At 39.9% G+C, this 26,556-nt stretch overlaps 1 protein-coding gene across 3 annotated transcripts in view; it reads left to right on the forward strand.

The window, feature by feature from the left end:
* The window catches only part of RAD54L2 (RAD54 like 2), a 161,899-nt gene that overhangs the window by 115,283 nt on the left and 20,060 nt on the right, over positions 1 to 26,556 (forward strand). For all 3 annotated transcript variants that reach the window (XM_043970558.1, XM_043970538.1, XM_043970548.1), the window contains 9 exons: positions 12,393 to 12,591; positions 13,765 to 13,904; positions 15,908 to 16,042; positions 16,331 to 16,563; positions 17,897 to 18,079; positions 18,614 to 18,747; positions 21,597 to 21,793; positions 23,025 to 23,367; positions 25,017 to 25,194. In XM_043970558.1, the coding sequence (XP_043826493.1) occupies positions 12,393 to 12,591; positions 13,765 to 13,904; positions 15,908 to 16,042; positions 16,331 to 16,563; positions 17,897 to 18,079; positions 18,614 to 18,747; positions 21,597 to 21,793; positions 23,025 to 23,367; positions 25,017 to 25,194 (1,742 nt within the window). The remainder of the gene's footprint in view (positions 1 to 12,392; positions 12,592 to 13,764; positions 13,905 to 15,907; positions 16,043 to 16,330; positions 16,564 to 17,896; positions 18,080 to 18,613; positions 18,748 to 21,596; positions 21,794 to 23,024; positions 23,368 to 25,016; positions 25,195 to 26,556) is intronic.

The raw sequence follows: 26,556 nt of genomic DNA on the forward strand, positions 1-26,556 counted from the left end.
GGGGGAGGAGTTCTCTCTCTTTTTGGTTCCTGACCTCACCATGGTGGAGGGGAGAGACTCCAGAGGACTTCTCAGGAGAATTGAGGAAAGATAGGATTGCCAGGTTGTAGGAATTCTGTTCTCAATCTTTCTCTTTCTTTTACTATCTTTCAATAAACCCTTAAAAACCTAAACTCGTTTTATCAGTGATTTTAGTCAGTTTCCCCCAAAATTGGGGGAATAGATTAGAACATACATTTAGAAATTTAAATTACACAACTCCATCCCATTTATTAGTGCCTTTCTTAGAGTAATTTATCCATGATGCTAAAGTCAGCTCTCCAATCACAAGAGCATAAGCATTTTTTAAGACCAGCCTTTTGTTTTTCCTTTGTATAAAAGCAAGGGTTATGTTCCTTGAAAACCTGAGTTTAAATCGTAGTTCTACTACTTATTCTCTATGTCAGGAGTTCTTAACCTAAGGTCAAGGAGTCCATGGATAGATTTCTGGAGGTCTCTGAACATGGATGGGGAAAAAAAATAACTATTTCAATATAATTTTTTTCCTTCACTTCAAGTGAGATAATATTTGTAAAGCACTTAATACTGTGCCTGGCACATAGTAGGTGCTATATAAATGTTTTTTATTGTGATGATTATCATTTCAGTTTGCTTATCTTTGAATTGAAGGGATTAAATGAGATAATACCTAAGGTTCCTTTCTTCTCTGAAGCCTGTGATCCTGTGATCCACTGTGGGCCTGCATTTTAATAGGACACTTGGCAAGACTTCTGATATCTTTGTTTTGCTGGACCTGAAATTTCATTAGTGTAGGGAGCCTCCCACTGAGGGAGGAACTCCAGGACCTCTGACCAACCAATCCATCTGCTTTTTCTAGTATTAGAGATTTTCCTGGGAGCACTGAGACATTAAAAGATTTGTCAGGTCACACTACTGTGATCTGTCAGAATCAGGACTTGAATTTTTGTCTTCCTGGCTTAGGGGTCACCTTTCTAGCCTCTATGAAAAGCTGCAGTTCACTTTTATTAACTGTAAAACAAGTGTATTGGACAAAATAACCTCCAAGACCCTTTCAGCTTTAAATCTATGATCCTATGATTAGTCATGGGAGTAATCTGCTAGCATCAGAGCTGCTGCATAGAATCATACATGGAGCTGGTGAACATAGAGTCACAGTTATTTTCTTGATTTAATAACTGGTCTTTTTACCTTAGGATAATCTTCATACATGATACATGAGTCCTGCATATATCTTATTTGCCTTTGCCTATCTTTTCCCATATCTCCCTTTCTGCTCTTTCTTCTCCAAGGTCTAGCTAGATCAGAGATGTCAAAGACCTCACCTGTGGTCTGAGTAGGGCCTGAACCAGATTAAAATTTACTTGGGAGATATTTAATAAAATAAGTAGAAATGCAGTAGAACATAAATAATGTTAATATGTGGTTTTCTAAGTCAATATATACCTGCAAGGATCCATTTCTACTTGACTTTAACATCACTGATCAGTATTATTCCCTTCTGGCCTCCAGCTGTAAGTTGTACTTTATAGCATTTTGTGCTTTTATCCCTAGCCCCTTGAAATCAGGGACTGTTGTTTTTCATCTTTGTATTCCCAGCACTGAGCATAATGCCCTATGTAGGTTAATAGGAATTTATAATTTCCTTGATGGGAAAACTACTTGTACCTACAGAGGTCATGTCCCTTAGCAAATAAGTCTTAGTAACCAAGGATGCAGAGATTAAGGCTTTTTACCAGTGATCATCCTTCTAGTAAGTGTCTGAGGTAAGATTGGAAAACAAGTATTTCTGATTCCAGATCTAGAATGAGGTATCCACTCTTCTATGCAGCTGCTTCTTACACAGAGTAGGAATTACATAAATTTGTTGAAAACCATAGTGTTTCATGAAACCTTCTCCTCTTACTACCTCCACCTCACAGTGATTGTTCTCCCTGGTTTTTCTGTTTGTTTTTTTTTAAAGAATGTTTATAATCCATCCCCCCCCCCCCCCTTCAATTGTAAACACCTTGAGGAAAGTAACTATGCCTTTTACTTCTTTATCTTCTTCACAATGTCTGGTACATTGTTGTAAAATAGGCACTCAATAAAATTTTGTTCTAAATTTAATCAATATCCAGGTCTTGAATTGAGGGGGAAGGGGAGAAATAATAGTCCCCTCCTTGTCACTCAGTACAGTCCACTACCATTGTCTGATTTGGTCTCTGTGAGAGTACAGTGGGATTGGGAATAGGTAGGGTGTGAAGATAATCAATAAGTAAACATTTATTAAATGTTTACTGTATGCCAGACACTGTACTAAGTGCTAGGGATATAAAAAGAGGCAAAAAAAGGTCAGTTCTTTACTTCCAGGTACTTAGAATCTTATAGGGGAGACAAAATATAAACAAATATATACAAGGTGGGCTAAAAGCCATATTTTAATAACTTTTTGAACTATTTTTCCCTTATTTTTAGCATGTAGTGTAAATTTTTCACATGTAATGTAAATTCATTTCCTGTATATGATGTTATGGTATTGTAAATTTAAAACAAAAAATAAAGGAGTTATTAAATATTGAAACCCCTTTGTGTCTTTGGTCCACCCTGTACAAAGCAAACTATATACAGGAGGCATAAGAGATAATTAAGAGACAGAAGGCACAGGAATTAATAGGGTTTGGGGAAGACATTTTGGGATTTTAAGAAAACCAGAGAGATCAGTACTCAGAGCAGAGAAGAAAGAGCATTCCAGGCATGGGGGACAGCCAGAGAGAATTCCCAGAGCTGAGAGATGGAATGCCTCGCCAGGAGGGACCCTCTGGCGAAATTTTTTTATCTATTTAGAAGTGGGAAAACATTCTGGAAATTGCCAAAACAAGAGCCAGATAGTCCCCCCCACCCCTGACCCTCCTGATTCTGTAGGACCTATCAAGAGTCAGAAGTACTCAGCAGGAAGTGGCCTTTAGGGTTATAGTCATGGTATATCCCTTGGTATATCCCATTCCAGAGACTCCCACATAAGAATGTCTTTAGGGGGGGGCAACTAGATGGCGCAGTGGTTAAAGCACCGGCCCTGGATTCAGGAGTACCTGAGTTCAAATCGGGCCTCAGACACTTGACACTTACTAGCTGTGTGACCGTGGGCAAGTCACTTAACCCCATTGCCTAAAAAAAAAAAAAAGAATGTCTTTAGGGGAACTTTGAGAAACATATCACAAGATTCAGGTTACATTGAACAGTAAAAGATGCTTTTTAAGGAAGTTGGACAGTTTCAGCAATCCCAGAACCAGTGTCCCTCTACAGTTTAGATTATTAGTGAGACAATCTATTTGTTTTTATGAGTTTTTGGCATCCTCTGTTGGTATCTGAGTGCATAGAATGGCTCTGATGCTGTAGACTTTGAACTCACATCCCTTTTACTCCAAAGTGTTCAGTGACTTCCTATTATGTGCCAAATGAAGCATAGATTCTTTATTCAAGGCTTATCATAATCAGCCACTAACCTACTTTACCAGCCTTATCTCATACTACTCCCCTTTACATAATCTACAATCTACAGTCTAGTCAAACTGGGCTACTTGGGGGAGGGGGGGTGAGGCAATTGGGGTTAAGTGACTTGCCCAGGTTCACACAAGGTAGTAAGTGTCTGAGGTTGGATTTTGAACTCAGGTCCTCCTGACTCCAGGGCCAGTGCTCTATCCATTGTGCCACCTAGCTGCCCAAACTGGGCTACTTTCAATCCCCCCATTCTCATCTTATCCCCTGCCTTCTTTTGTCCCTTTGCTCATACCATGCCTAGAAATGAGCTCTTTCACCCCACCTGTTGAAACTGTTCTTTCATGGCTCTCCTGGGATACCACGTTTCCTGTTAAGTCTATCTTTCTCTTTAAATTTCTCCTAGCACTTTGCCATATAGATTTCTGTTTTACATTTTTCACATATTTATTGTCCAACATATTTTTGTTTTATCTCCATGACATAGCGGTGTTTTGTAGATGGTTGACACTTAATAAATGTGAATTGAATCAACTTTGAAAGGATCCTAGACATCATCTAATCCCATACATTCTTTTTAACATTGAACTCTATTCTCCCCACCAAAATTTCCCCTTCCTCTATTAATATTATTATTATGTTGTTATTATCTTGTCACCATCTTTGCTAATCCTTGCTTTCCCTGAGCCCACATACTGAACCTTTTGCCAAGTCCTATCTCTACTCCCACAGTATCTCATGTATCCTACCTCTCCATTCCCCCTACAGTCACTCTCAGTCTGCCCCTCATCTCTTTTTACCTAGGAATAGCTACTAAACTGATCTTTCTTCTTGCACTTTGACCCCTTGAGTAGGCTACCTAATACATTGGGGAAAGTGCTGAGTTTGGAGTCAGAGCACCTAGGTTTGAATGCTGGCCCAGCCTTAACTACCTGTGTGACCTTAGGCAAGTCACTGCCTTTCTGAGTTTCATTCTTCATCTATAAAATGAAGGGGAAGAATAGATGACATCAGGATCCCTATCGGCTCTAAGTTAAGGCTTGCATTTTCCTCTCTCATCTAGTCTCCGTATCAGTGGCCAGGTAATCTTATGTGACATTATGGTTGTATCATTGACTCAGCTAACTAACTAATGAGCATTTATTAAGCCTCTGTAATTCTGTAATGTACCAGGCACTAGATATTGTGGACACATATATGAAAGTGAATTAATTCTTGCTCTCAAAAAGAGTATTCTAACATTGTGCTAGGATGACACATGTTCTCAAATGGCCAGGAAACACCACACACACACACACACACACACACACACACACACACACACAGAGATTGTGGGGTGCAGATCAAGCCCTCTCCTAGTGATTAGTTGTGATGCGTAATACTTGACTTGAAAGGGAGCTAGTAGTTCCAAGAGGTGATCCAGAGAAGGAGAGCATTCCAAGCATGGCAGTGGGGACAGCTTGGGCAAAGACAAGGAAGCAGAAGATGGAATGATGTGTACTAGAGGAACAGCAAGTCCTTTAGTTTGGTGGTAGCACAGAATTTGTAAGGAGGAATATTAATATTGTGTGATCATTCTAGAAAGACAAACCTGGAACCAGATTGTGATGGTCTTTAAATGCCACAGTTTGTATTTGATCCTAACGTCAAGCAAATTTTATCAGACATTGGAGGCAGCTAAGTGGTGCAGTAGATAAAGCACTGGCTCTGGATTCAGGAGGACCTGAGTTCAAATCCAGCCTCAGACATTTGACACTAGCTGTGTGATCCTGGGCAAGTCACTTAATCTTCATTGCCCTGCCCCCCCCCCCCAATTCTACCAGACACTTAAAGAACAATTAATTTTAAATATTACATAAAATGTTTTTAAAAATAGGTAAAGATGACCTACCAAATTCCTTCTTTACCACAAATGTAGTTTTTATACCTAAATCAAGGAAAGTCAAAGCAGAAAAAGACTATAGACCAATTTCCCTAACGAATATCAATGCAAAATTTTTAAGCAAAATACTAGCAAGGAGTTTACAGTAATATATCACAAAGATCATACATTATAACCAGGCTGAATTTTTACCAGGAATACAGGGATACTTCAACATTGGGGAAACTATAAGCATAATTTACAGCATTAATAACAAAACAACCAAAATCATATGATTATTTCAATAAATGCAGAAAAAACTTTTGACAAAATACAACACCTATTTCTGTTAACACACACATACACACATGAAAGCATAGGAATAAATGGAGCTTTCCTTAAAACAAGTAGTATGTATTTAAAATCAAGAGCAAGTATTATCTGTAATAGAGATAAGCTATAAGCTTTTTCGGTAAGATCAAGGATGTCCATTATCACTATTAATATTCAATATTATATATGGAATGTTAGCTATGGTAATAAGTCAAGAAAAAGAAATTGAAGGAATAAGCACAAGAAATAAGGAAACAAAACTCACTTTTTGCAGATGATATGATACCTTCCTTAGAGAACCCTAAAGAGTAAAGTAAAAAGCTAATCAAAACAACAAATTTAGCTAAATTGCAGGATATAAAATAAACCCACACATATCATCATTTCTTTTTTTTCTGATAAAAGTATTTTCATCATTTCTTTATATTACCAACAAAACCCAGCAGAAATAGATAAAATAACCATGTACACTTTAAAATATCTTGAGAGTTGGCCTGCTAGGAAATACAAAAGAACAACATAAATACAATTAGAAAACACTCTTCACACAAATAAAGACAGATCTAAACACCGGGAGAAATATTAATTGCTCATGAGTAGACAAGCTAATAAAAAAGACAGTACTGCCTAAATTAATTTACTTGTTCAGTGCCATGCCAATTAAACTACTGAAGAATTACTTTGTAGAGCTAGAAAAAATAATAAAGAAATTCATGTAGAGGAATAAAAGCTCAAGAATATCAAGGAAACTGAAAAAAGAGAGGGAAGGGGAAACAGAAGTTCCACTGGAACAGATTAGGTCTATAATATACAGAAGCAAATGAGTTCAGGAATGTAGTATTTGATAAACCCAAAGATCTAAGCTATCAGGACACTATCTGACAAAAACCCACTGGAAACTCACCTAAGCATCAACTAATATCTCACACTGTATATCAAAATGAGCCAAAATGGGTACATGATTTAGACATAAAGGGTGATATAAGCAAAGTAGTAGAACATCATAGAAATTACTTGTCAGATCTACAGATAGGGGACAAGTTCATGACCAAACAAGGGATAGAGAGTTTCACCAGAGGTGAAATCGATAATTTTGATTACATAAAATTAAGACATTTTTATACAAATAAAATCGCTATAAATAAATTTAGAAGAAAAGCATAAGATTGAGGGGAAATCTTTGTGGTACGTTTCTCTGATAGAAGTCTCATTTCTAAAATATATAGGGAACAGTCAAATGTATAAGAATAAAAGCCATTACTCAATTAAGCAAAGAATATCAATAGGCAATAGGTCAAAGGATATGAATAGTCAGTTTCTGAGGAAGAATTCCAAACTATCAATAGCCATATGAAAAAATCTCAAAATCACTAATAATCATAATAATAAAGTAATGCAAATTAAAACAACTGAGGGGGGCAGCTAGGTGGCGCAGTGGATAGAGCACCGGCCCTGGAGTCAGGAGTACCTGAGTTCAAATCCGATCTCAGACACTTAACACTTACTAGCTGTGTAACCCTGGGCAAGTCACTTAACCCCAGTTGCCTCACTAAAAAAAACCAAAAAACAAAAAACTACTGAGGGACTATTTCACTTCCATCAGATTGGTGAAAATAACAAATGCTGGAGGAGAGATTTGGGAAAGTAGGTACACTACTGCACAATTGGTGGAGCTTTGAACCACTCCAACCATTCTGGAAAGCAATTGGAAATTATGCCCCCAAAGCTGTTACATTGTACATACTTTTTTTTTTTTTTAAGTGAGGCAGTTGGGGTTAAGTGACTTGCCCAGGGTCACACAGCTAGTAAGTGTTAAGTGTCTAAGGCCAGATTTGAACTCAGGTACTCCTGACTCCAGGGCCGGTGCTCTATCTACTACGCCATCTAGCTGCCCCTGTACATACTTTTTGACTCAGCAATACCAATGCTAGGACTATACCTCAGAGATCAAAGAAAAAGGGGAATGACCCATTTGTGCAAAAATATTTTATAGCAGCTGTTTTTTGTGGTAGTAAAGAATTGGAAACTGAGGAGATGCCTGTCAATTGGGGAATGCCTGAACAAGTTATGGCATATGACTGTGATGGAATACTAACTATTGTGCTGTAAGATATGAAGGGAATGGTTTCAGAAAAAAACAAAACAAAATGAAAACCTGGAAATACCTGTATGAACTGATGCAAAGTGAAGTGGGCAGAATCAGGAGAACAATTTATGCAGTAATAGCAGTATTGTAAAGATAAACACCTTTAAAAGACATAGTAACTCATACCAGGAATGCAGGGCTGGTTAACATTAGGAAAAATATCAATATAATCAACCACATCAATAACAAAACTAACCCAAATCATATGATTATCTCAATAGATTTAGAAATAGCTTTTTTCAGAATACAGCACTCATTCCTATTAAAAATACTAGAGTGAGAGTGGGAGAGCTAGATGGTGCATTGGATAAAGCACTGGCCCTGGATTCAGGAGTACCTGAGTTCAAATCTGGCCTCAGACACTTGACACTTACTAGCTGTGTGACTCTGGACAAGTCACTTAACCCTCATTGCCCTGAAAAAAAAAATATTAGAGTGGGGGCCGCTAGGTGGCACAGTGGATAAAGCACCAGCCCTGGATTCAGGAGGACCTGAGTTCAAATCGGGCCTCAGACACTTGACACTTACTAGCTGTGCGACCCTGGGCAAGTCACTTAACCCCCATTGCCCCCCCCCCAAAAAAAAACCAAACCACTAGAGTGTATAAGAATTGGAGCTTTCCTTAAAATGATAAGCAGTATCTACCTAAAACCATCAGCAAACATTATATGTAATGGGGATAAGTTAGAGGCATTCCCAGTAAGATCAGGGGTGAAACAGGAATGTGAGTTGTTCATTATCACCTCTATTTTTTAATATGGTACTAGAAATGTAAGCTTTAGCAATAAGAGAAGAAAGGGAAATTAAAGAAATTAGAATAGGCAAGGAGGAAACAAAACTATCCCTCTTTGCAGATGACATGTTGATATACTTAGAGAATCAACTAAAAAACTACTTGAAACAATGAACAACTTTAGCAAAGTTGCAGGATATAAAATAAATCCATATAAATCATCAGCATTTCTATACAAGACAAGCAAAACTCAGCAGCAAGAGATAGAAATAGAAATTCCATTTAAAATAACTATGGACAATATTAAATATTTGGGAGTCTACCTGCCAAGAAAAACCCAGGAACTCTATGAACAAAATTACAAAACACTTTTCACAAATAAAATCAGATCTAAATAATTGGAAAAATATCAATTACTCATGGATTGGCTGAACTAATATAATAAAAATGACAATTCTACTTAAATTAATTTACTTATTCAGTGCCATACCAATCAGACTCCCTAAAAATTATTTTATAGAGCTAGAAAAAATAATAACAAAATTCATCTGGAAGAACAAAAGGTTAAAAATATCAAGGGAACTAATGAAAAAAATGCACAGGAAGGTGGGTTAGCAATACCAAATCTAAAGCTAGACTATAAAGCAGCAGTCATCAAAACTATTTGGTACTGGCTAAGAAATTGAGTGGTGGATCAATGGAATAGGTTAGGCACAAGAGATACAATAGTAAATGATATAGTAATCTACTGTTTGATAAACCCAAAGACTCCAACTTCTGGGATAAGAACTCACTATTTGACAAAAACTTCTGGGAAAACTGGAAGATAGTATGGCAGAGACCAATATTTTACACTGTATACCAAAATAAGGTCAAAATGGTACATGATTTAGACTTAAAGGGTGATATCATAGGTAACTTAGGAGAAGAAGGAATAATTTACCTCTCAGATCTATGGAGAGGGAAAGAATTTATGACCAAACAAGAGATAGAGAATATTATGAAATGCAAAATGGATCATTTTGATTACATTAAATTAAAAAGGGTTTGTACAAACAGAAGCAATGCAGCCAAAATTAGAAGGGAAACAGAAAACTGGGAAATAATTTTTACAGCCAGTGTTTCTGATAAAGGCCTCATTTCTAAAATATATCGAGAACTAAATCAAATTTATAAGAATTCCATTCCCCACTTGAGAAATGGTCAAAGGATATGAACAGGCAGTTTTTAGATGAAGAAATCAAAGCTATCTTTTGTCATATGAAAAAATGCTCTAAATCTCTCTTGATTAGAGAAATGCAGATTAAAACAACTCTGGGGGTACCACCTCATACCTATCAGATTAGCTAATATGACAAAAAAGGAAAATAATAAATGTTGGAGAAACTGTGGAAAAATTGGAACACTAAATGCATTGTTGGTGGAGTTGTGAACTGATCCAACCATTCTGGAGAACAATTTGGAATTGTGTCCAAAGGGCTATAAAACTGTGCATACCCTTTGACCCAGCAATACCACTACCAGGTCTATATCCCAAATAGATCATAAAAAAGGGAAATGGACCCACATGTACAAAAATATTTATAGCTCCTCTTTTTGAGGTGGCAAAGGATTGGAAATTGAGGGGATGCCAATCAGTTAGGAAATGGCTGGACAAGTTGTGGTATATGAATGTAATGGAATATTATTGTGCTGTAAGAAATGATAAGCAGATGGATTTCAGAAAAACCTGGAAAGACTTACATTAATTGATGCTGAGTGAAATGCGCAGAGCCAGGAGAACATTGTACACAGTATCAACAACATTGCGTGATGATCAACTGTGATAGATTTAACTCTTCTCAGCAGTACAATGATCCAAGATAATTCCAAAGGTCTCATGATGGAAAATGCTCTCCACATCCAGAAAAAAGAACTGTGAAATCTGGATGCAGATTGAACCATACTGTTCCTACTTTTTTTGTTTGTTTTCTTTTTTGAGGTTTTTCCCTTTTGTTTTGATTCTTTCACAACATGACTAATGCAGAAATATGTTTAATGTGATTGTATATATATATATATATATATATATATATAATATATATATATATATATATATATATATATATATATATATAGCATATCAAATTGCTTTTTGTCTTGGGGAGGGGGGAGGGAATGGAAGGAGGGGAAAAAATTTGGAACTAGAAATCTTATAAAACCAAATGTTGAAAACTATCTTTACATGTAACTTGAAAATAATAATTACTTTTATGATTTAAAAAATCCAAAACTTAGGGGCAGCTAGGTGGCGCAGTGAATAAAGTACCGGCCTTGGATTCAGGAGGACCTGAGTTCAAATCTGGCTTCAGAAGCTTGACACTTACTAGCTGTGTGACCCTGAGTAGGTCACTTCACCCCAACCGCCTCACCAAATAAATAAACAAACAAATAAACAAACAAACAAATAAATAAATTGGGGAAAAAAAAACAACCTTAGTAACTCTAATCAATACAATGAGCAACCATGATTCCAAAGGACTCATGATGAAACATGCTGTCCACCTCCAGATAGAGAACTGATGTGCTTAGAATGGAGTTTGAAGCATATTTTGTCTTTCCTTTTTAGGAGCACAGGGTAGGGGTAGGGTGGGCAGGACATGGCTAATATTGAAATTTTATATTGTTTTGTTTTTCTTACCTTCTTAATTGGTGGGGAACAAAGAATTTGGAACTAAAAATAAAATTTAATTCAAAAAGTAAATAGGAATCATTCTATTTGGGCTACTGATGGGTATTGTGAGGATTGAAGATAATGCAAAACTTAAAACATTCTATAAATGTAAGCTATTATTAGTTATATGATCAAGTATTGGATCAACAGTGAATGAATAAAAAAAGTATTTATTAAGTGCTTTCTTTGTGCCAGGCACCATAGTAAAACCCTGGAGAGAGGAAAGCAGAGACAGTCCTTCAGTTACAGGAGTTTATATTCTTTTTTGTTTTGGTTTTTGGTTTGGGGGGGGCAGGGCAATGAGGATTAAGTGACTTACCCAGGGTCACACCGCTAGTTAAGTGTCAAGTGTCTGATGCTAGATTTGAACTCAGGTATTCCTGAATCCAGGGCTGGTGCTTTATACACTATGCCACCTAGCTGCCCCCAGGATTTTATATTCTGATAGGGAAAGACATTACATGTATGTTGAGGGGAGTGGTATCCAGGAAAAGATGTTTTGGACTGGGAAGTCACAAGGACTGATTTAGCCTTTCCAGGAATGGATAGCTGGTGGTGGAAGGTGCTGGAGAAGGGGGGTGGCATGGCACAAGAGTGACTGGAGAGCACTTGTGGGATGGGCTTGTGTGGCCTAAGTTACAGAAGGCTCTGACCAGTCAGAAGCGCAGTCTCCAGTGCTGAGGACTGAAGCACCAGCATGGGGTACAAGGTAGCATGGCATGAAGGTGGTTTCTGAATGCCTCTTCTTTGCAAAGCACAAATGTATGGGTGTGGTGGTATGAATTTGGCTACATTTTGCCCTATTATGGCATTCCAATTTGTATCGTATTCTGAAAATAAGAAAAACTCCAGTGTCACGGTTTGGAGCAAACATTTTTATTTGAATGGTGCTTAGCTCTGAGGAGCAGGAGCTCCAAGATCAATCTTGATGCTCTCACAGTCTGTTTAGCTGTCATTTTTAGCATCTTAGTGGGATTGGTACTATAGAGAGTCTTCCAGGCCAGTACTGTAGCTTCCCCTAATTTCCTGAGCAAGCATAGCCTAAGGGACCCCGTACCAGGCCAGGAGAGACTGGTCCATAACATCTGCTCTGTTTATTCTTTGTTTTTAGACCAGCCCAGAGAAGGCATGTATGGCACTGAGCATACCCAGTCTGAGGAAGATGGGGAATGGCAGCACTCTACTTCAACTACCTCATCTCAGAGCAAAAGGGCAGAGCGTCTTGGTCAGAACCAGCGCAAGAGCCTGACCTCTGAGGACACCAAAAAAAAGAGAGCTCAGAAACCTTCCCACATGAGGAGGAACATAAGGTGAATTATCTAAGATGCTGGGGAGGGAAAGATAATAAAAGTGATCTGTTACTGCTTCACCCAACCTCCCTATCCCAGCATGAGCAGTAAATTCATTTCTGTGAATGATGTTGCTAGCAGTACTAATATTGGGCTGCTTATTAGCAGGGCAAGAATCTGCCACACTGCTGAAAGAGAAACTTATAGACAATATTTTCAATCTGGATCTTAATTGATGGCTCAAGTGATTCTCAGGGAATGTGTTCAATCCTGGGTCTTGATTGCCAAAAGATTCTGATGTGATAGGAATTTATCTTAATCACAGCTGGGAATGTGGGCAGATTCCTATAATCAGAAACCTAGATGAGACAAAGTAGAATATGGAAAATGTCCTGGATCTGAATCTCTGCTCATATGTCTTGTTTTCTTTTTTTAAAGAGGCTAGGCAAGGAAAATTAACTTTCTGTCGTGATACTACATGACACGAGAACATGTAGCCAAGATATGTCAGTCATTCAAGAATATAATTTTATTGATTTGGGGCATTCTTCTCCCCAACTCAGTCAGGTAATAAGCCCTCTATAAAATTTGATTGCTCAAGGTTGCTATGGCTGAAAAATTTATTACTCTGCACCCTTTGGTGAGCCTTTCCAAACTTGGCTTGGCTGGTCCTTGGATAACAAGTCTGCAGATCATTATCAGCCCTGTACTTAAAGCCTTTACAACACTAGCAGATAACTGCCAGCATTTAGACTGTGATGGTTTGACCTTTAGAACCCAGTGTTACCTCCACAGTGTCTAGTGCTTTAATGATGGATGGAGACCAATGCAAGATCTTTTTTTTTTTCTCCACTCAGCACCAAAAAAGAATTCTAAGAGGTTCTTCATTCTATTAGACCTTCACTTCTGTGGTCAAAATGAAAGACTTGACCATATGAAATATGTCATCTTTCTTGTCTGCTGAAGCTTGTTCGGGTGTGATCTGAGGATTTCCCCAGTATTACTAAGTGATAGGGCAAGTGGGGAAAATACACACTTTCTTGAAACCACGCAATAGAAATATCTCTTCTTCTTCTTCTTACTTTTCACTAACATTCTCCAACAGCCATTTCCTACTTTGGGTTTTGTCACAAAGTTGTTTTAGCTGAATTCATGAGTATAATTAAAGTGATTTCTGGTATTTATCTGAATTAGAAAGCTGCTACGGGAGGATCAATTGGAGGCAGTCACCAAAGCAGCCCAACAGGAAGAGCTGGAGAGAAGAAAACGGCTGGAACAACAGAGGAAGGACTATCCTGCCCCAATCCCGACTGTACCACTGGAGTACCTCCCAGGTAAAAAGAGACAGCAGGATATTAGCTATGGCTAAACCCGCAGTGGGCACCTTCTTTGGGTTACAGACCCGTTGGCAGGCTGCTGAAGCCTGTGGATCCCTTCCCAGAGTAATGTTTTTAAATGCTTCAAATAAGATACATAGCTTTACATAGGAAACCAACTATAGCAAAATTCATTTATGAATGAATTCTTTAAAAGTTTATGGACAGGGCAGCTAGGTGGCGCAGTGGATAGAGCACCGGCCCTGGAGTCAGGAGTACCTGGGTTCAAATCCGGCCTTAGACGCTTAACACTTACTAGCTGTGTGACCCTGGGCAAGTCACTTAACCCCAATTGCCTCACTTAGAAAAAAAAAAGTTTATGGACAGGGGCAGCTAGCTGGCGCAGTGGATAGAGCACTGGCCCTGGAGTCAGGAGTACCTGAGTTCAAATCCGGCCTCAGACACATAACACTTACTAGCTGTGTAACCCTGGGCAAGTCACTTAACCCCAATTGCCTCAATAAAAAAAAAAAAAGTTTATGGACCAGGTGAGGAACTCCTGGTCTGAATTCATAATCTGAGGCATTAAATCTTTTTTATATTTTTAAAGAGCCTTTTACTTCTATAATGTTGGAGATCTGAGATAAACTTATGTCCTTAGTGGGTTATAGGATAGGGGTATGGATAGATAAATAGACCATTTATTAAATGCCTACTGTGTGCCAGACACTGTGCTTTCTAAGTACCAGGGATACAAATACAAATGAGCAAGTCCCTACTCTCAAGGAATTTATATTCTGTTGGGGGAAGATGACAACCATAAAAGCGTATTATTGAAAGAAGGGAGAGGGGAGGTATATTACTCAGGCAGAAGCTGTGTGGGGAGAAGGCCAGGAAGAGGTTCAGGAAATCAGAGGTGAGGGATTATATAGTTAACAGTAGTCTAGAGAATAGGATTCAGATATAATGGAGACTTCGAAGTACTTTATCATTAATCAACATTTTTGAAATAATTATTTGGATTTTTAACTTTTAAAATGGCAGCTAGGTGGCATAGTTGATAAAGCACTAAAACTGGAGTCAGGAAGACCTGAGTTCAAATCTATTTTCAGACACTTACTAGCTGTGTGACCCTGGACAAGTCACTTAACCCCCGTTTGCTTCAGTTCTCTCATCTTGAAAATGAGCTGTAGGAGAAAATTGAAAACTACTCCAGTATCTTTGTCAAGAAAATCCCAGATGGAGTCACAAAGAGTCAAACACTACTGACACAACTGGATAAAACCTTTAAAATACACAGGAAGATAATTTTAAATCAGTCTTCCAAATTGAGATATTACTCAACTTTCCTTCTATAGTTTTGGGTCCCAAGAGCTTCTCCCATCGGAGTATTATTACCACTTCTCCTGGGGAGTTTAATATCATCAACAATCAAGAAAACCTCTTCAGATTGTTAAGGGCTAAAATTCTAGCTAGTCTGTCTAAAATATCTAATGAGTGGTTGCCAGTAAATTATAAGCTTTAGCAAGAGTTAGGCTTTTAAGCATTTATTAAGGAGAATAAGAATTTGGTAAAGAGAGAGAGAAAGCCCTACATTCATCTATCTATTAAAGGGAGAGCACATTTCTAGCTCCCCTCTCCACCAGAGTCCCCAGGAAAGAGAGTGAATCAGAGCGCTAGCCTCCTCCTTCCTCCTCCCACAAGCAAAGGTCACTTCCTGACGCCAAAGAAAAGACGCATGGTCTTGCCCTCAAAGACCTTCACCTCATGGGCGGAGCTCTTCTACAATAAGTCTCCAGCTGGTGGCGTCATTCCAATCATTACAAGAGATAGAGATTGGAAGTAGAGTGATAAAATCTGATCAAGATGTTGCCATTGGGTGATGAAAACTTACTAACATGATAGAAGTGGAATGAGTAAAAAGAGGCAAAAGCAACTGGGCATTGTGTCTCTAGGAAATATATTTTAATTGACTGTGTCTTTGACTTTCCTGCCCAACCATTGCTGTGTTTTCTCCATAGAGGAAATTGTTTTACGAGCAGGAGATGCTTCCCAGCTCCCCCCTCAGGTCTTAGCCCAAGAAGTTATTTGTTTGGATAGCACCAGCAGTGGCAGTGAGGAGGAGACAAAGGGAATACTCCATGGCATTAAAGATGGTAAGAAGTACTTTGTTCCTCCTGCTCTCACCTTACTGTTCATCCTTAGCAATGTAGATAAATCAATAAGGTTTCCATTCTTCTCTTCTGCAGTTTGGGGCTGACTATACATATTTCCTTTATGTCCTTTGATTTACATGTAAAATGATATCATTACCTCAGTTTGAATCGAAAGAAAGGAAAAGCTAAAATCTGTTTTCAGGAATGACAGCAAAGAGTACAGTTTCTACTCTGTTCTGTTTTGACAATGATCACTGAAATCCCCTTAAATCTTTCCTATTATCTCAGAAGTGATAGAACTGAGCTCCGGAGAGGATGAGGCTCTTCAAATCGTGGACAGTAGCGATTCTGCCAATGAAGGGGATGGCGATGCCACAGAGGAGAGCAGTGGCTCCCATGTGAATGATGCCTTAAATCAGTCAGATGCTATGGGGCAGGTCATTGTCAACATCAACCACCCACCTAATGAGGAAAATATCTTCCTAGCTCCACAGTTGGCACGTGCAGTGAAACCTCATCAGGTATTGGAAGTCTTGGGACCTTCTTTCCTTTCAAGGGCTCCTTATTGGTGTTGGCCTTGCTTATCACTTATTGTGGACATTTCCTGGGCACTTTGGGAGTTGTATAGAAAATCTGGGTTTTGGTCCCTTATCTGCTGGTCTTCTAAAATTTCATCTAAGATTCATAAGATGAGAAGCATCAGCAACAACTGAGGAAAAAGAGGGGTGGGGCAGGATACAATAAGACTCTGTTTTGATCATTGCCTAGTTGTTTCCTAGTTAGATTTGAGTGAGATTCCTACAAGGTGTGAAATCGAACTTAGGTTCTTCCTTGGGAAAAGTAGTTAGCAAATGTGCTTTGTATTGATGGTTCCTTAAAGTGACATGAATGGGTATTTAAAAATACTTAAAGGGCTCACCTATGTAGGAAAGAGTAGATTTTTTCCATATTTCTCCACTGGAATCAGGAGGTAGAAAGTACAGGAAGGCAGGTTTTGGTTAAACAGATGAAAACTTTTTAACTGGAGCTGCTTGACATTGAAATATATTACCCAATGGATTAGTAAAGTACTGGAGGTTCTGATAATTGAGACTGGTAACTGAAATGGTCATGCCAGGAATTCTTTAGAAAGTATTCCTCCATTGGGTGGGAGGTTGAAGTTAGTGGCCTTGAAGGTCCCTTCCAACATTTAGGATTATATGGAGCAGCAAGAGAAGACATTGAAGTTCATTTAGTTCAACCTCCTTATTTCACAAATAAGGAAACTGAGGCTCAGAGGTGTTACATGACTAATGCAGTGTCACAAAGAATAGTTAACTAGTACACATCAGCGCTGGGGTCCAACCAGATCATCTGGCTCCAGATTAAGTTCTCCTTCAATCCCAACACACCTTTGGGTATGATGTAATCACAAAATGTTGCCTCTCACAAATATACTCACTGAGGATGACTTTCTGGTGTCATTCTCAGAGTTCTCTCCTGTAAACTATTGTTTTGATTATTAGATTTTTTCCTTGGATTCTCAAAATGAGCCTGAAGGGCTTAACAGAGCTATTATTACCCCCATTTTACAGAGGAGAAAACTTGAGACCTGCAGAGGTCAGTAATAAACCTAATGTCACACAACTAGTAAATGTCTGGCCTAGAATTTGAGCTTTGGTCTCTCCCATTTGGCTTCTCAGCAGTAGTCTGCTTAAAGGTGATATGAAAAGTTGATTACAGACACCAGATGTCTTTTCTAATACCTACTGACTTAACATTGTTTTTACTATTATCCTGGGAAAAAAGAAAACTGCAAACTCTGCTGTTGTTTGTCATTTCATGTTCTTATGATTTCTCTCTCTCCTATGTTAGATTGGTGGGATCCGATTCCTGTATGACAACTTGGTGGAATCCCTGGAGAGATTTAAAACCAGCAGTGGATTTGGCTGTATTCTGGCTCACAGCATGGGTTTGGGGAAAACTCTACAAGTGATCTCCTTCTTAGATGTCCTTTTCCGACACACAGAAGCCAAGACTGTCCTTGCTATTGTACCGGTAAGGAGTCAGTTAGATCCAAGCTAGCTCTACTATGTTTGACATTTACTGTGTCACTTAGCATTAAAATGAGTTCCTTCTAATCTGCTGCCTTTCCCCAACACTTAGAGAGCTTTCTACCTTGAGTAAATGGGCATTTTGATTGCTTATGTTGCAAATGAATATGTCGATCTCTGTAATATAATAAAAAACTTTAATAACTGTTCATCATAGAAATGACTGCTACTGAGCAGGCTGGAAAGTAGCGAAGTGTTGTCCAAAGCTTTAGGAGTGAGATCTTTAGCATGATGAGTATTCTATTTGCATTGTTCCAGCAAAGGGCTCAGACCTCTTTGGAAGAAGGGGCAATTAATAAATACAGAGCATAGCAAATATAATAATGTCATCTTCATATGGACCACACACTTTCTACTCTTTAGTGTCTGTCAGTACTTGTAGCAAATAACACTGTTTCTGAGCTCATTCCTTAAATATTTATTCTCTCCCTCTCCCTCTCCCCCCTCCCCCTTTTTGTTTTGTATTACTTTTGATCAGGTGAACACTCTTCAGAACTGGCTGGCAGAATTCAACATGTGGCTGCCACCCCCTGAAGCTCTACCTGCTGACCACAAACCTGAAGAGATTCAGCCACGCTACTTTAAAGTCCACATTCTGAATGATGAGCACAAGTAGGTCTCTAATTTTTTTACCTCTTGTTTTCCCTTCTTTTCATTTATTTGCTCAACATACTTTTATTTTAAATTCAGTTCAACCAGCATTTTTTCTTTCAGGCACCAAGAAAGCTTCAGACTTCTGTTGGGATTCTGATGCTTAACAAGTGTTTTGTTTATACTTGTTCCACCCTTCCTAATTTCCTTTTGTTTCTTCTGTATATTAGTTACCCTTTTCTTAAAATGAATTCTGTTCTGTCCACAGTTTCTTGGTAAAGTCTAAGTTGTAAACCTGGCATCTAGTCTTACCTTCTGTATCAGTTTTATTTATTTTCTTCAGCTACTTTGCACTGTTATGTAACTGTAGGCTCTCATTGCTGGTGCCTCATTTGGTACTTGGGCCTTAAATGTTTTTCATTTTGTCATCTTCCTTCTCTAATCTGGTTTCTACACAGCTTACAAAGTGATTCCCTCAAGCACAGGTATTGTCTCTCCCCTGCTCAGTAAAGATTAAATGTCTTCCCATCAATTTAGATTTCTCTGCTGGCATTTAAAGCCCTTCCCAACCTGACTCTGACATGCCTTTTCAGCCTTATTATGCATTCCCTCCTTCATACTTTGGCACAGCAGCAGCAGGAGCAGCAATAAGGCAGGCTTTCTTGTGTTCCTTACATACAGCATTCTTCAGGCTCTGCACCTTTGTCCAGTTTGCCCCACTTCCTGGAATGCCCTCCCCACTCACCTTCACCTCTTAGAATCCCTAATCTCCTTCAAATATCAGATCAAATACCACCTCTTATTTGAATCTTTTCTTGATTCCCTCAGTGGCTAGCACCTTGGCTAAAAATGGTCTTGTATTTATAATGTATATATACTTATGTATGCATATACAGTCTCCTTTAAAATGTAATCTCTTTGAGGGCTGGAACTCTTTATATTTCTGTCTTTGTTTCCGCCTAGCAGAATGCTTGGTCCAGAGTAGGTACTTAATAAATACTTATTGATTGATTCTTAGTTTTGTGGTGGCTAGGGTTTCTTAGGGAATTTCATGAATGGAAAATGTGCATGCCCATACTTTTCCCATGCACTGCTATAGTAATAAGAACTGACATAATAAATATGGAACTCTTCTCTGTACAGTAGAGGTCAAATGAGGTAATATTTGTAAAGGGCTTACCACAGTGCTTGGCACATAGTAGGCACTTAAATGCTTATTTCCCGTTTTGGGGGGATTTTTGGAAATTTAACTGGCCAGTTTCACTGTTTGCTTCTGATCCACTATTAATCTAGGTTTATAAAACTTGTAGAACTTGGACTGTATTCTTCTTGCTCACTTAAATCAGTGAACTTTGTTTTCTGTTAGATTCTCTCGATTAGAATGAAAATAACTTTTATTCTCATTAGGTAGGGCCAAACTGATTTTCCAAACATCCATTTTTTTATGATAAAGTCAGATAAAACCCTAGGGAATCACACACAGCTATCATCAGTCCTCTGCTGACTGGCAACTGAGATTCCAACCTGTTTTTACCTCAGTTTTGCTTTGTGAAATACTGTGTAATATGCAGTTAATGAGATGCAGTCAACTTTGATCAGGTTGCATGCTGATGTGAAAGACAGGGTGACAGACAACTGGGCTTGGAGTCATAGGATTTGGGCTGAAGTCCCAGCTCTGGCCTAAGACCTCGTGTGACTGTGGGCAAATGACTTAACCTCTCTGAGCTTCAGTTTCTTCATTGATAAAATGATCTTTAAGATCCCTTCCAGGCCTGAGTTCATGACCCTAAGGGTCTGCTTGTCCTCCTCTTCTTCTCTCCTTTTTGTCACTTTTCTTCCTTAGAAGATGAGCAGCTAAAGGGGGGCGGGGATTAAATTCTGAATTTCATCTTTCCTCCTAGAAAAAGGCTAAATGTAATGACAAAAATCAGATTGTCATGTTCTGCATGTCACTTACCTTTGTCATCCTTTCCCTCCATTGGTTTAAATAAACTCCTTTTCACATATTCAGTAGCCGTAGCTCTTCTTTGGGGATGGTTTCATTCTTAAAGGAATTGGTTTAAATTCAATTCTTATCTAAAAGTTGTGGCTTCCAAGAAATATATAGTTGATGTTTTAAATGTGAGATGGGGCAAGGAGAAGAAAGGAATCAATACTCCTCAAACTTGGGTGAGAAGGGAGAAGTTGTTAGGATACCTCTTTTCACTAGTGGTACCAAGGAATCTTCTCTACCCTGCAGGAATAACTGTTAAAACTTGGAGTGGGTAAGTTCCCGGTTTTTCAGAAGCCCTGAATGGGTTAGTATCTCTTAGCTGAAGTCTGTCTTTTGTAGGAAGTTTTCCTTGTACAGTAGGAACTGTGATTTGGTTTTGTTCCCTGTGTTCTTTAAGATCAGCTACCCTGTTATTAGTGTCCAGTTCTTTTTACGTTACAGGGATGCATATATTTGGAATTGTCTTACTACTCACTCACTGACCTTCGCTGGATGCTCTTTCCTACCTCTCTACTTGATGTACTATATTTCTGACATGGATAACATTTTATTTTTAGGTATTGTCTAGAGAATCTTATACTTCAGCCTGGGACTTTCCATGGCTGATCTTCTTGATGTATAGTGTGTGTCCTTGAGCCTATTGGCCAACTTTTTTTAATGAACTGGCCTAGCTTCAGTAACAGTATTATCTTGAGGAATGGTGGGAGGAAGAAGGACAAGTTTTTGAGCAATTGGCCAAGTATAAATACAGTATTAGCTAGTATTTGAATCTAGAGTCAAATATGTAAAATGTGTTATTCTGTAGGTGTTTGTTTTGATGAATGCTGCTGGGGAATCTGAAAAAGCAGTAGTCATTTCTGTCTGTTCATTTTTGTAGGACGACGGCTGCTCGTGCTAAGGTGGTGACTGATTGGGTGTCAGAGGGCGGGGTGCTGCTGATGGGGTATGAAATGTACCGACTCCTCTCCCTGAAGAAATCCTTTGCTACAGGTAGAAAGAAGAAAACCAAGAAACCTGCTTGTCCGGTAATCATCGACCTGGATGAGGAGGACCGACAACAAGAACTCATGAAAGGTTGGTGGCCTTCCCTACTCTTGTGCCATCAAGAGGTGGGAATGCTGTTCCCCAAAGCTGTGATGCTGTGTGGCCTGGTGGAAGGAGGCCTGGTTGGGGATTCTTGGCCCACTAGTGGTCACTGTCTCATGAATTACTAGACCTGCCAAGTGGTGGGGATGATGAAGCGTCACTGAGCACACAGAAGAGCGTCAGCAGAAGTCAAAGTGGTGCTGACAGTTTCCTGATGCATTTATGAAAATGGGCGTGGAGCATCTTATAGTTTGTCTCCTGTGCAGGCAGAGCTAGCAGCCCTGTTTCCGTGACTCCTCCCCTTCTCTTGGAGGCCTTGGTGATGGCCAGGAAGGACCTTCTTTCTGACCCAGGAAGCTATTTCAGTTTCTTGAATCTATTCATCTGCTAAGACTTTTGAGCTCAGGGACTGAAGTTGCAAGTCCTCTTGAGGAGGACTAGGACGAGTACAGCAAGGGGCTGCTAAATATTTTTCTGGCATCCACCAGTTGGTTCTATCCTAGAACAAGGACCCATTCTCTTGTCCATGGAGGGTTTGGTCAGAGCCCATTTTCCATCCTGGGATCATTCCTAGCATAGTGTGAATCTCTCTGCCATCTATTCACTTTGGGTTTCAAGAAGACAAATGAATCTTACTATTTTAGCATATGCAGATTTGTTAAGAAAGCACATTGACAGGGGCAGCTAGGTGGCACAGTGGATAGAGCACCGGCCCTGGTGTCAGGAGGACCTGAGTTCAAATCCGGCCTCAGACACTTAACACTTACTAACTGTGTGACCCTAGGCAAGTCACTTAACCCCAATTGCCTCACCAAAAAAGAAAAAAAAAAGAGCACATTTGCTACGAAAATACTATAGCTGACATTCCACGAAACCAAACACAAAGATGTTGACAACAAGAAGTCAACAAGTATTTATTATGTATTTACTCTATGCCAGACACTGCTAAGCTCTAGGAATACAAACATAAACAGAAAGAAAGAGAGCCCCAGTCCAAGGACTTAACATTCTAGTGGGGGAGGACAGCGCCCAAAAGGAAGCTGAAAAGCTAGACGTAGGGTGGAGCACAAGAATGCTTTGTGTTATCTGTCTTCCATCCGTTAGTGTAGGGTGGCTATATTATTTTCTAGTTTTTCATTTTTCTTACAAAGTGTCTTCCCTCCAGAGTGCTGAAAAAAAGGAATAACCTTTAATTCTTGATTTTCTTTTCTTACTCTAGGCATTGAGAAGGCCCTTTCCCGCCCTGGCCCTGATGTGGTGATTTGTGATGAGGGGCACCGAATCAAGAATTGCCATGCCAGTACATCCCAGGCCCTAAAGAATATTCGGTCTCGCCGTCGGGTGGTGTTGACTGGGTACCCGCTCCAGAACAACCTCATTGAGTACTGGTGTATGGTGGACTTCGTGCGCCCTGATTTCTTAGGCACTCGGCAAGAGTTCAGCAACATGTTTGAGCGTCCCATTCTCAACGGGCAGTGTATTGACAGCACCCCTCAGGATGTTCGCCTCATGCGATACCGAAGCCATGTTCTCCATAGCCTCCTGGAAGGATTTGTGCAGAGGTGAGTCATTCCTGAGAGTCTCCAAAGGGGCTGCTTCATGAGAGAATTTGTCACCACTCCTTTTAGATACTTCCTAAGTAGGATTCACAACATATTCTTGTGAATGAGGTGGAAAGATTAAACCAGTCTTACAGATAGACACTCACCCGTCTGTGCCCTGAGACCCACTACAAATTCCTCAAAGAACAGAAATAACAAATTTCCCCTCTGTGTCTTCAGGGGAGGATGAGCTGGCTGAAGGTTTGTGAGCTTATTGGTGGGACTAAGTGGGGGCTAGTAGGAAGTCCCAGCGATGTATACTTTATATTCTGAGGGGAAAAAATCTAGGAGTCCTGGGACATGTATTCTTGCTATCGTACTTCATTGGAGTAGAATTTCTTTTATGCCGTGATAGTAAGGGTGTGATTTACACAGGCCTGACCTGTTTGTCAGTGGAACTTATGAATGTCTAGAGGGAGATCTGGGGGTTTTTAGCCATCCTGGTGTCGTCTTCTTCATTGTCATGGAACGGTGATTGAATGTCTACTTGTGTGCCAGCTATTGTGGCTCTAGAGATGTATAGCAGGCATTTGGTCAGCCTTTACAGAATGTCTGCACTATGGATAGGTGGAAGGATGGGAGGAAGCATTACCTAATAGAAAGAAAAGCAGGATCACAAGCTTTGGAATAGGAATGCCCATGCTGTGGGTCATGGGCACTGAGAAGAGAGCCTAGAGAACAGGTTGCTGGGATTCACGTCTCACTTTTACAGCTGGTTCATTGAATCACTTGGAGCAAATAACATAGCCTCTTGGCCTTAGATTCTTGCAAAGAATCTAAACTCTGTGTGTGTAGGAATTGTTTCATTGTTTGTATTTGTATCACCAGGATGTATAGGGTGTTCAGGAGGACTTGTATCCCTTGTGTGAGGGCTTACCAAGCCTTTTTCAGGGCTGCCTACCCACCTTTGGTGTCTGCCTGTGAACAACCCTCACCTGTGGCTCCAAGAAGTGGTAGCATTTGCAGTGGCCATACTCCAGTAAAAACTGTCTCAGCAGAAGGGCTAAACCAGGTTGAAGGTAGCTGAGGGGTCTCAAACCCGTCAGTGAGTTAGGGGAATGGCCACCCTAAGGATGTGAAGACTTCCTCTGTCAGAATGGATGGATGAGAACAGTGTGTTCCGGTGGCCATGAAGGCGGTTGAAGCAGGCTCTGTGGAATGCTTAGAGTGTAGTCAGACGTCATAGACACCAAGGTCATTCACTATATCCTGGTCCTTCGCCAAACAGCTTGAGTTTTGTCTTGCCACTGGACTCTGATGGCTCAGGAAGAGAGATTGAGACTGATGGCTTTGTGCAACTCTGTCTCAGTTATATCAAATTCATGCACAAGTCAAAGACATTACCAGTGATGTCATTGGTCCTCTTCAAAAATGAAGGATGAACAATAACATTTGTATCCCCAATTCTTGGCACAGTATAGGTTAATATATGGTTTTTGAGTGATTAATGGTTTAAAGTTTGATGACTTATAGCTCACTCATGAATAGCCACAATAAATCATAAAGGTTCCTAAAAGGAAGCCTAACTAGGAATATTTAATTTTTATCCTGTGTCAGCCCATGACCTTCTCCTGCTGCCTCCTCACTCTCCTTTTGGCTTGCTTCTGTAGGCGAGGCCACAGTGTGCTGAAGATACAACTTCCATACAAAGAAGAGCATGTCATCCTAGTGAGACTCTCCAAAATCCAACGGGCCTTGTATACAGAGTTCATGAATCGTTTCCGTGACGCTGGCAACAGTGGCTGGCTGGGACTCAACCCTCTCAAGGCTTTCTGTGTGTGCTGCAAGGTGGGTAGGAGGGGTAAGAAAGACAGAGTCCGGGGCAGCTAGGTGGCGCAGTGGATAGAGCACCGGCCCTGGAGTCAGGAGTACCTGAGTTCAAATCTGGCCTCAGACACTTAACACTTACTAGCTGTGTGACCCTGGGCAAGTCACTTAACCCCAATTGCCTCACCCCCCAAAAAAAAAGAAAGAAAGAAAAAGAAAGACAGAGTCTTTTAGGAAAATTTCATTGAAGTTGGTGTTGATGGGATAGTAGACCAGTACACAAGCATCTGCCTACTATGTGGGAAAGTAAAAAGAGAGCCCTATTGCCTTGGCGACTAGGCAGACCCAGGAGAGCAGGGCACTCCAAGGGCCAATCTCTTACTACTAAATTTCTGTAACCCCAGAAAGATCACTTCCCTTTGTGAATCTAACTTTCCCTGCATAACATGAGTGTGGCACTGCCAGCCAGTGGGCCTGCCTTTGGTGTTTGTAATAGTGAGGCTTAGAGGAGTCCATAGATTAGAAAGGCTATTCGGTGTATTTTTTCATTCATCTCTATGTTCAGCTGGCTTGGAGTTTCCTTCAGGCTGATTCTACCTGGGAGAGGTTGGGGACAGTACAAGATCAAAGTACCCTTGTCCAGCAGCCCCATAAATAAGTGGAAAATCTGTCTGGTCTCTCTTTGTAACAAGTATACACAGAGACTTAAGAAGCCCCCTTCAAGAGAAACACAATTGTGTCTTCAAGGGGGAAAACTTTTTAATTCTAAACAGTACCAGCAGTTGAACTTGAGCTGTCCCATTGTGTCTTGTTTTCTATGGAAGGTTACTTTCCCCGAATCAGAAAGTTGCTTTAGCCAAGTCAATCAGAAATATAGGTGAGGGGGCAGCTAGGTGGTGCAGTGGATAAAGCACTGGCCCTGGTTTCAGGAGGACCTGAGTTCAAATCCAGCCTCAGACACTTGACAATCACTAGCTGTGTGACCCTGGGCAACTCACTTAACCCCCATTGCCAGCCCCCCTGCCGTGTGTGTGTGTGTGTGTGTGTGTGTGTGTGTGTGTGTGTGTGTTTGTTTGTGTGTGTGTATGTATGAGAGTATGAGGTTCTGAAATATTTTCCCTGTAGTCAGTCTCCACAGCCTCCTATCAGTGTCAGGGAAGTACAGAGTTTTCATGAGTCCTGTAGTGATAATTTCACTGCCCCCACACCAAAGAATTCCATGCCCCTGCCAGGAATTTCATGTGTGTATTAGAATTGAGAACATCCCAAGAACAATAATCCATTACTCACTTGTACAGTGTCTGTCAAAGATGGGTCTTGTTTTACATTTGGAGACTCTTAGTCATTGAGTATCTAACTTCCCAAGACCACAGAATGAAACAA

This window comes from Dromiciops gliroides, chromosome 1, assembly GCF_019393635.1.
Source record: "Dromiciops gliroides isolate mDroGli1 chromosome 1, mDroGli1.pri, whole genome shotgun sequence".
Classification (NCBI taxonomy): domain Eukaryota; kingdom Metazoa; phylum Chordata; class Mammalia; order Microbiotheria; family Microbiotheriidae; genus Dromiciops; species Dromiciops gliroides.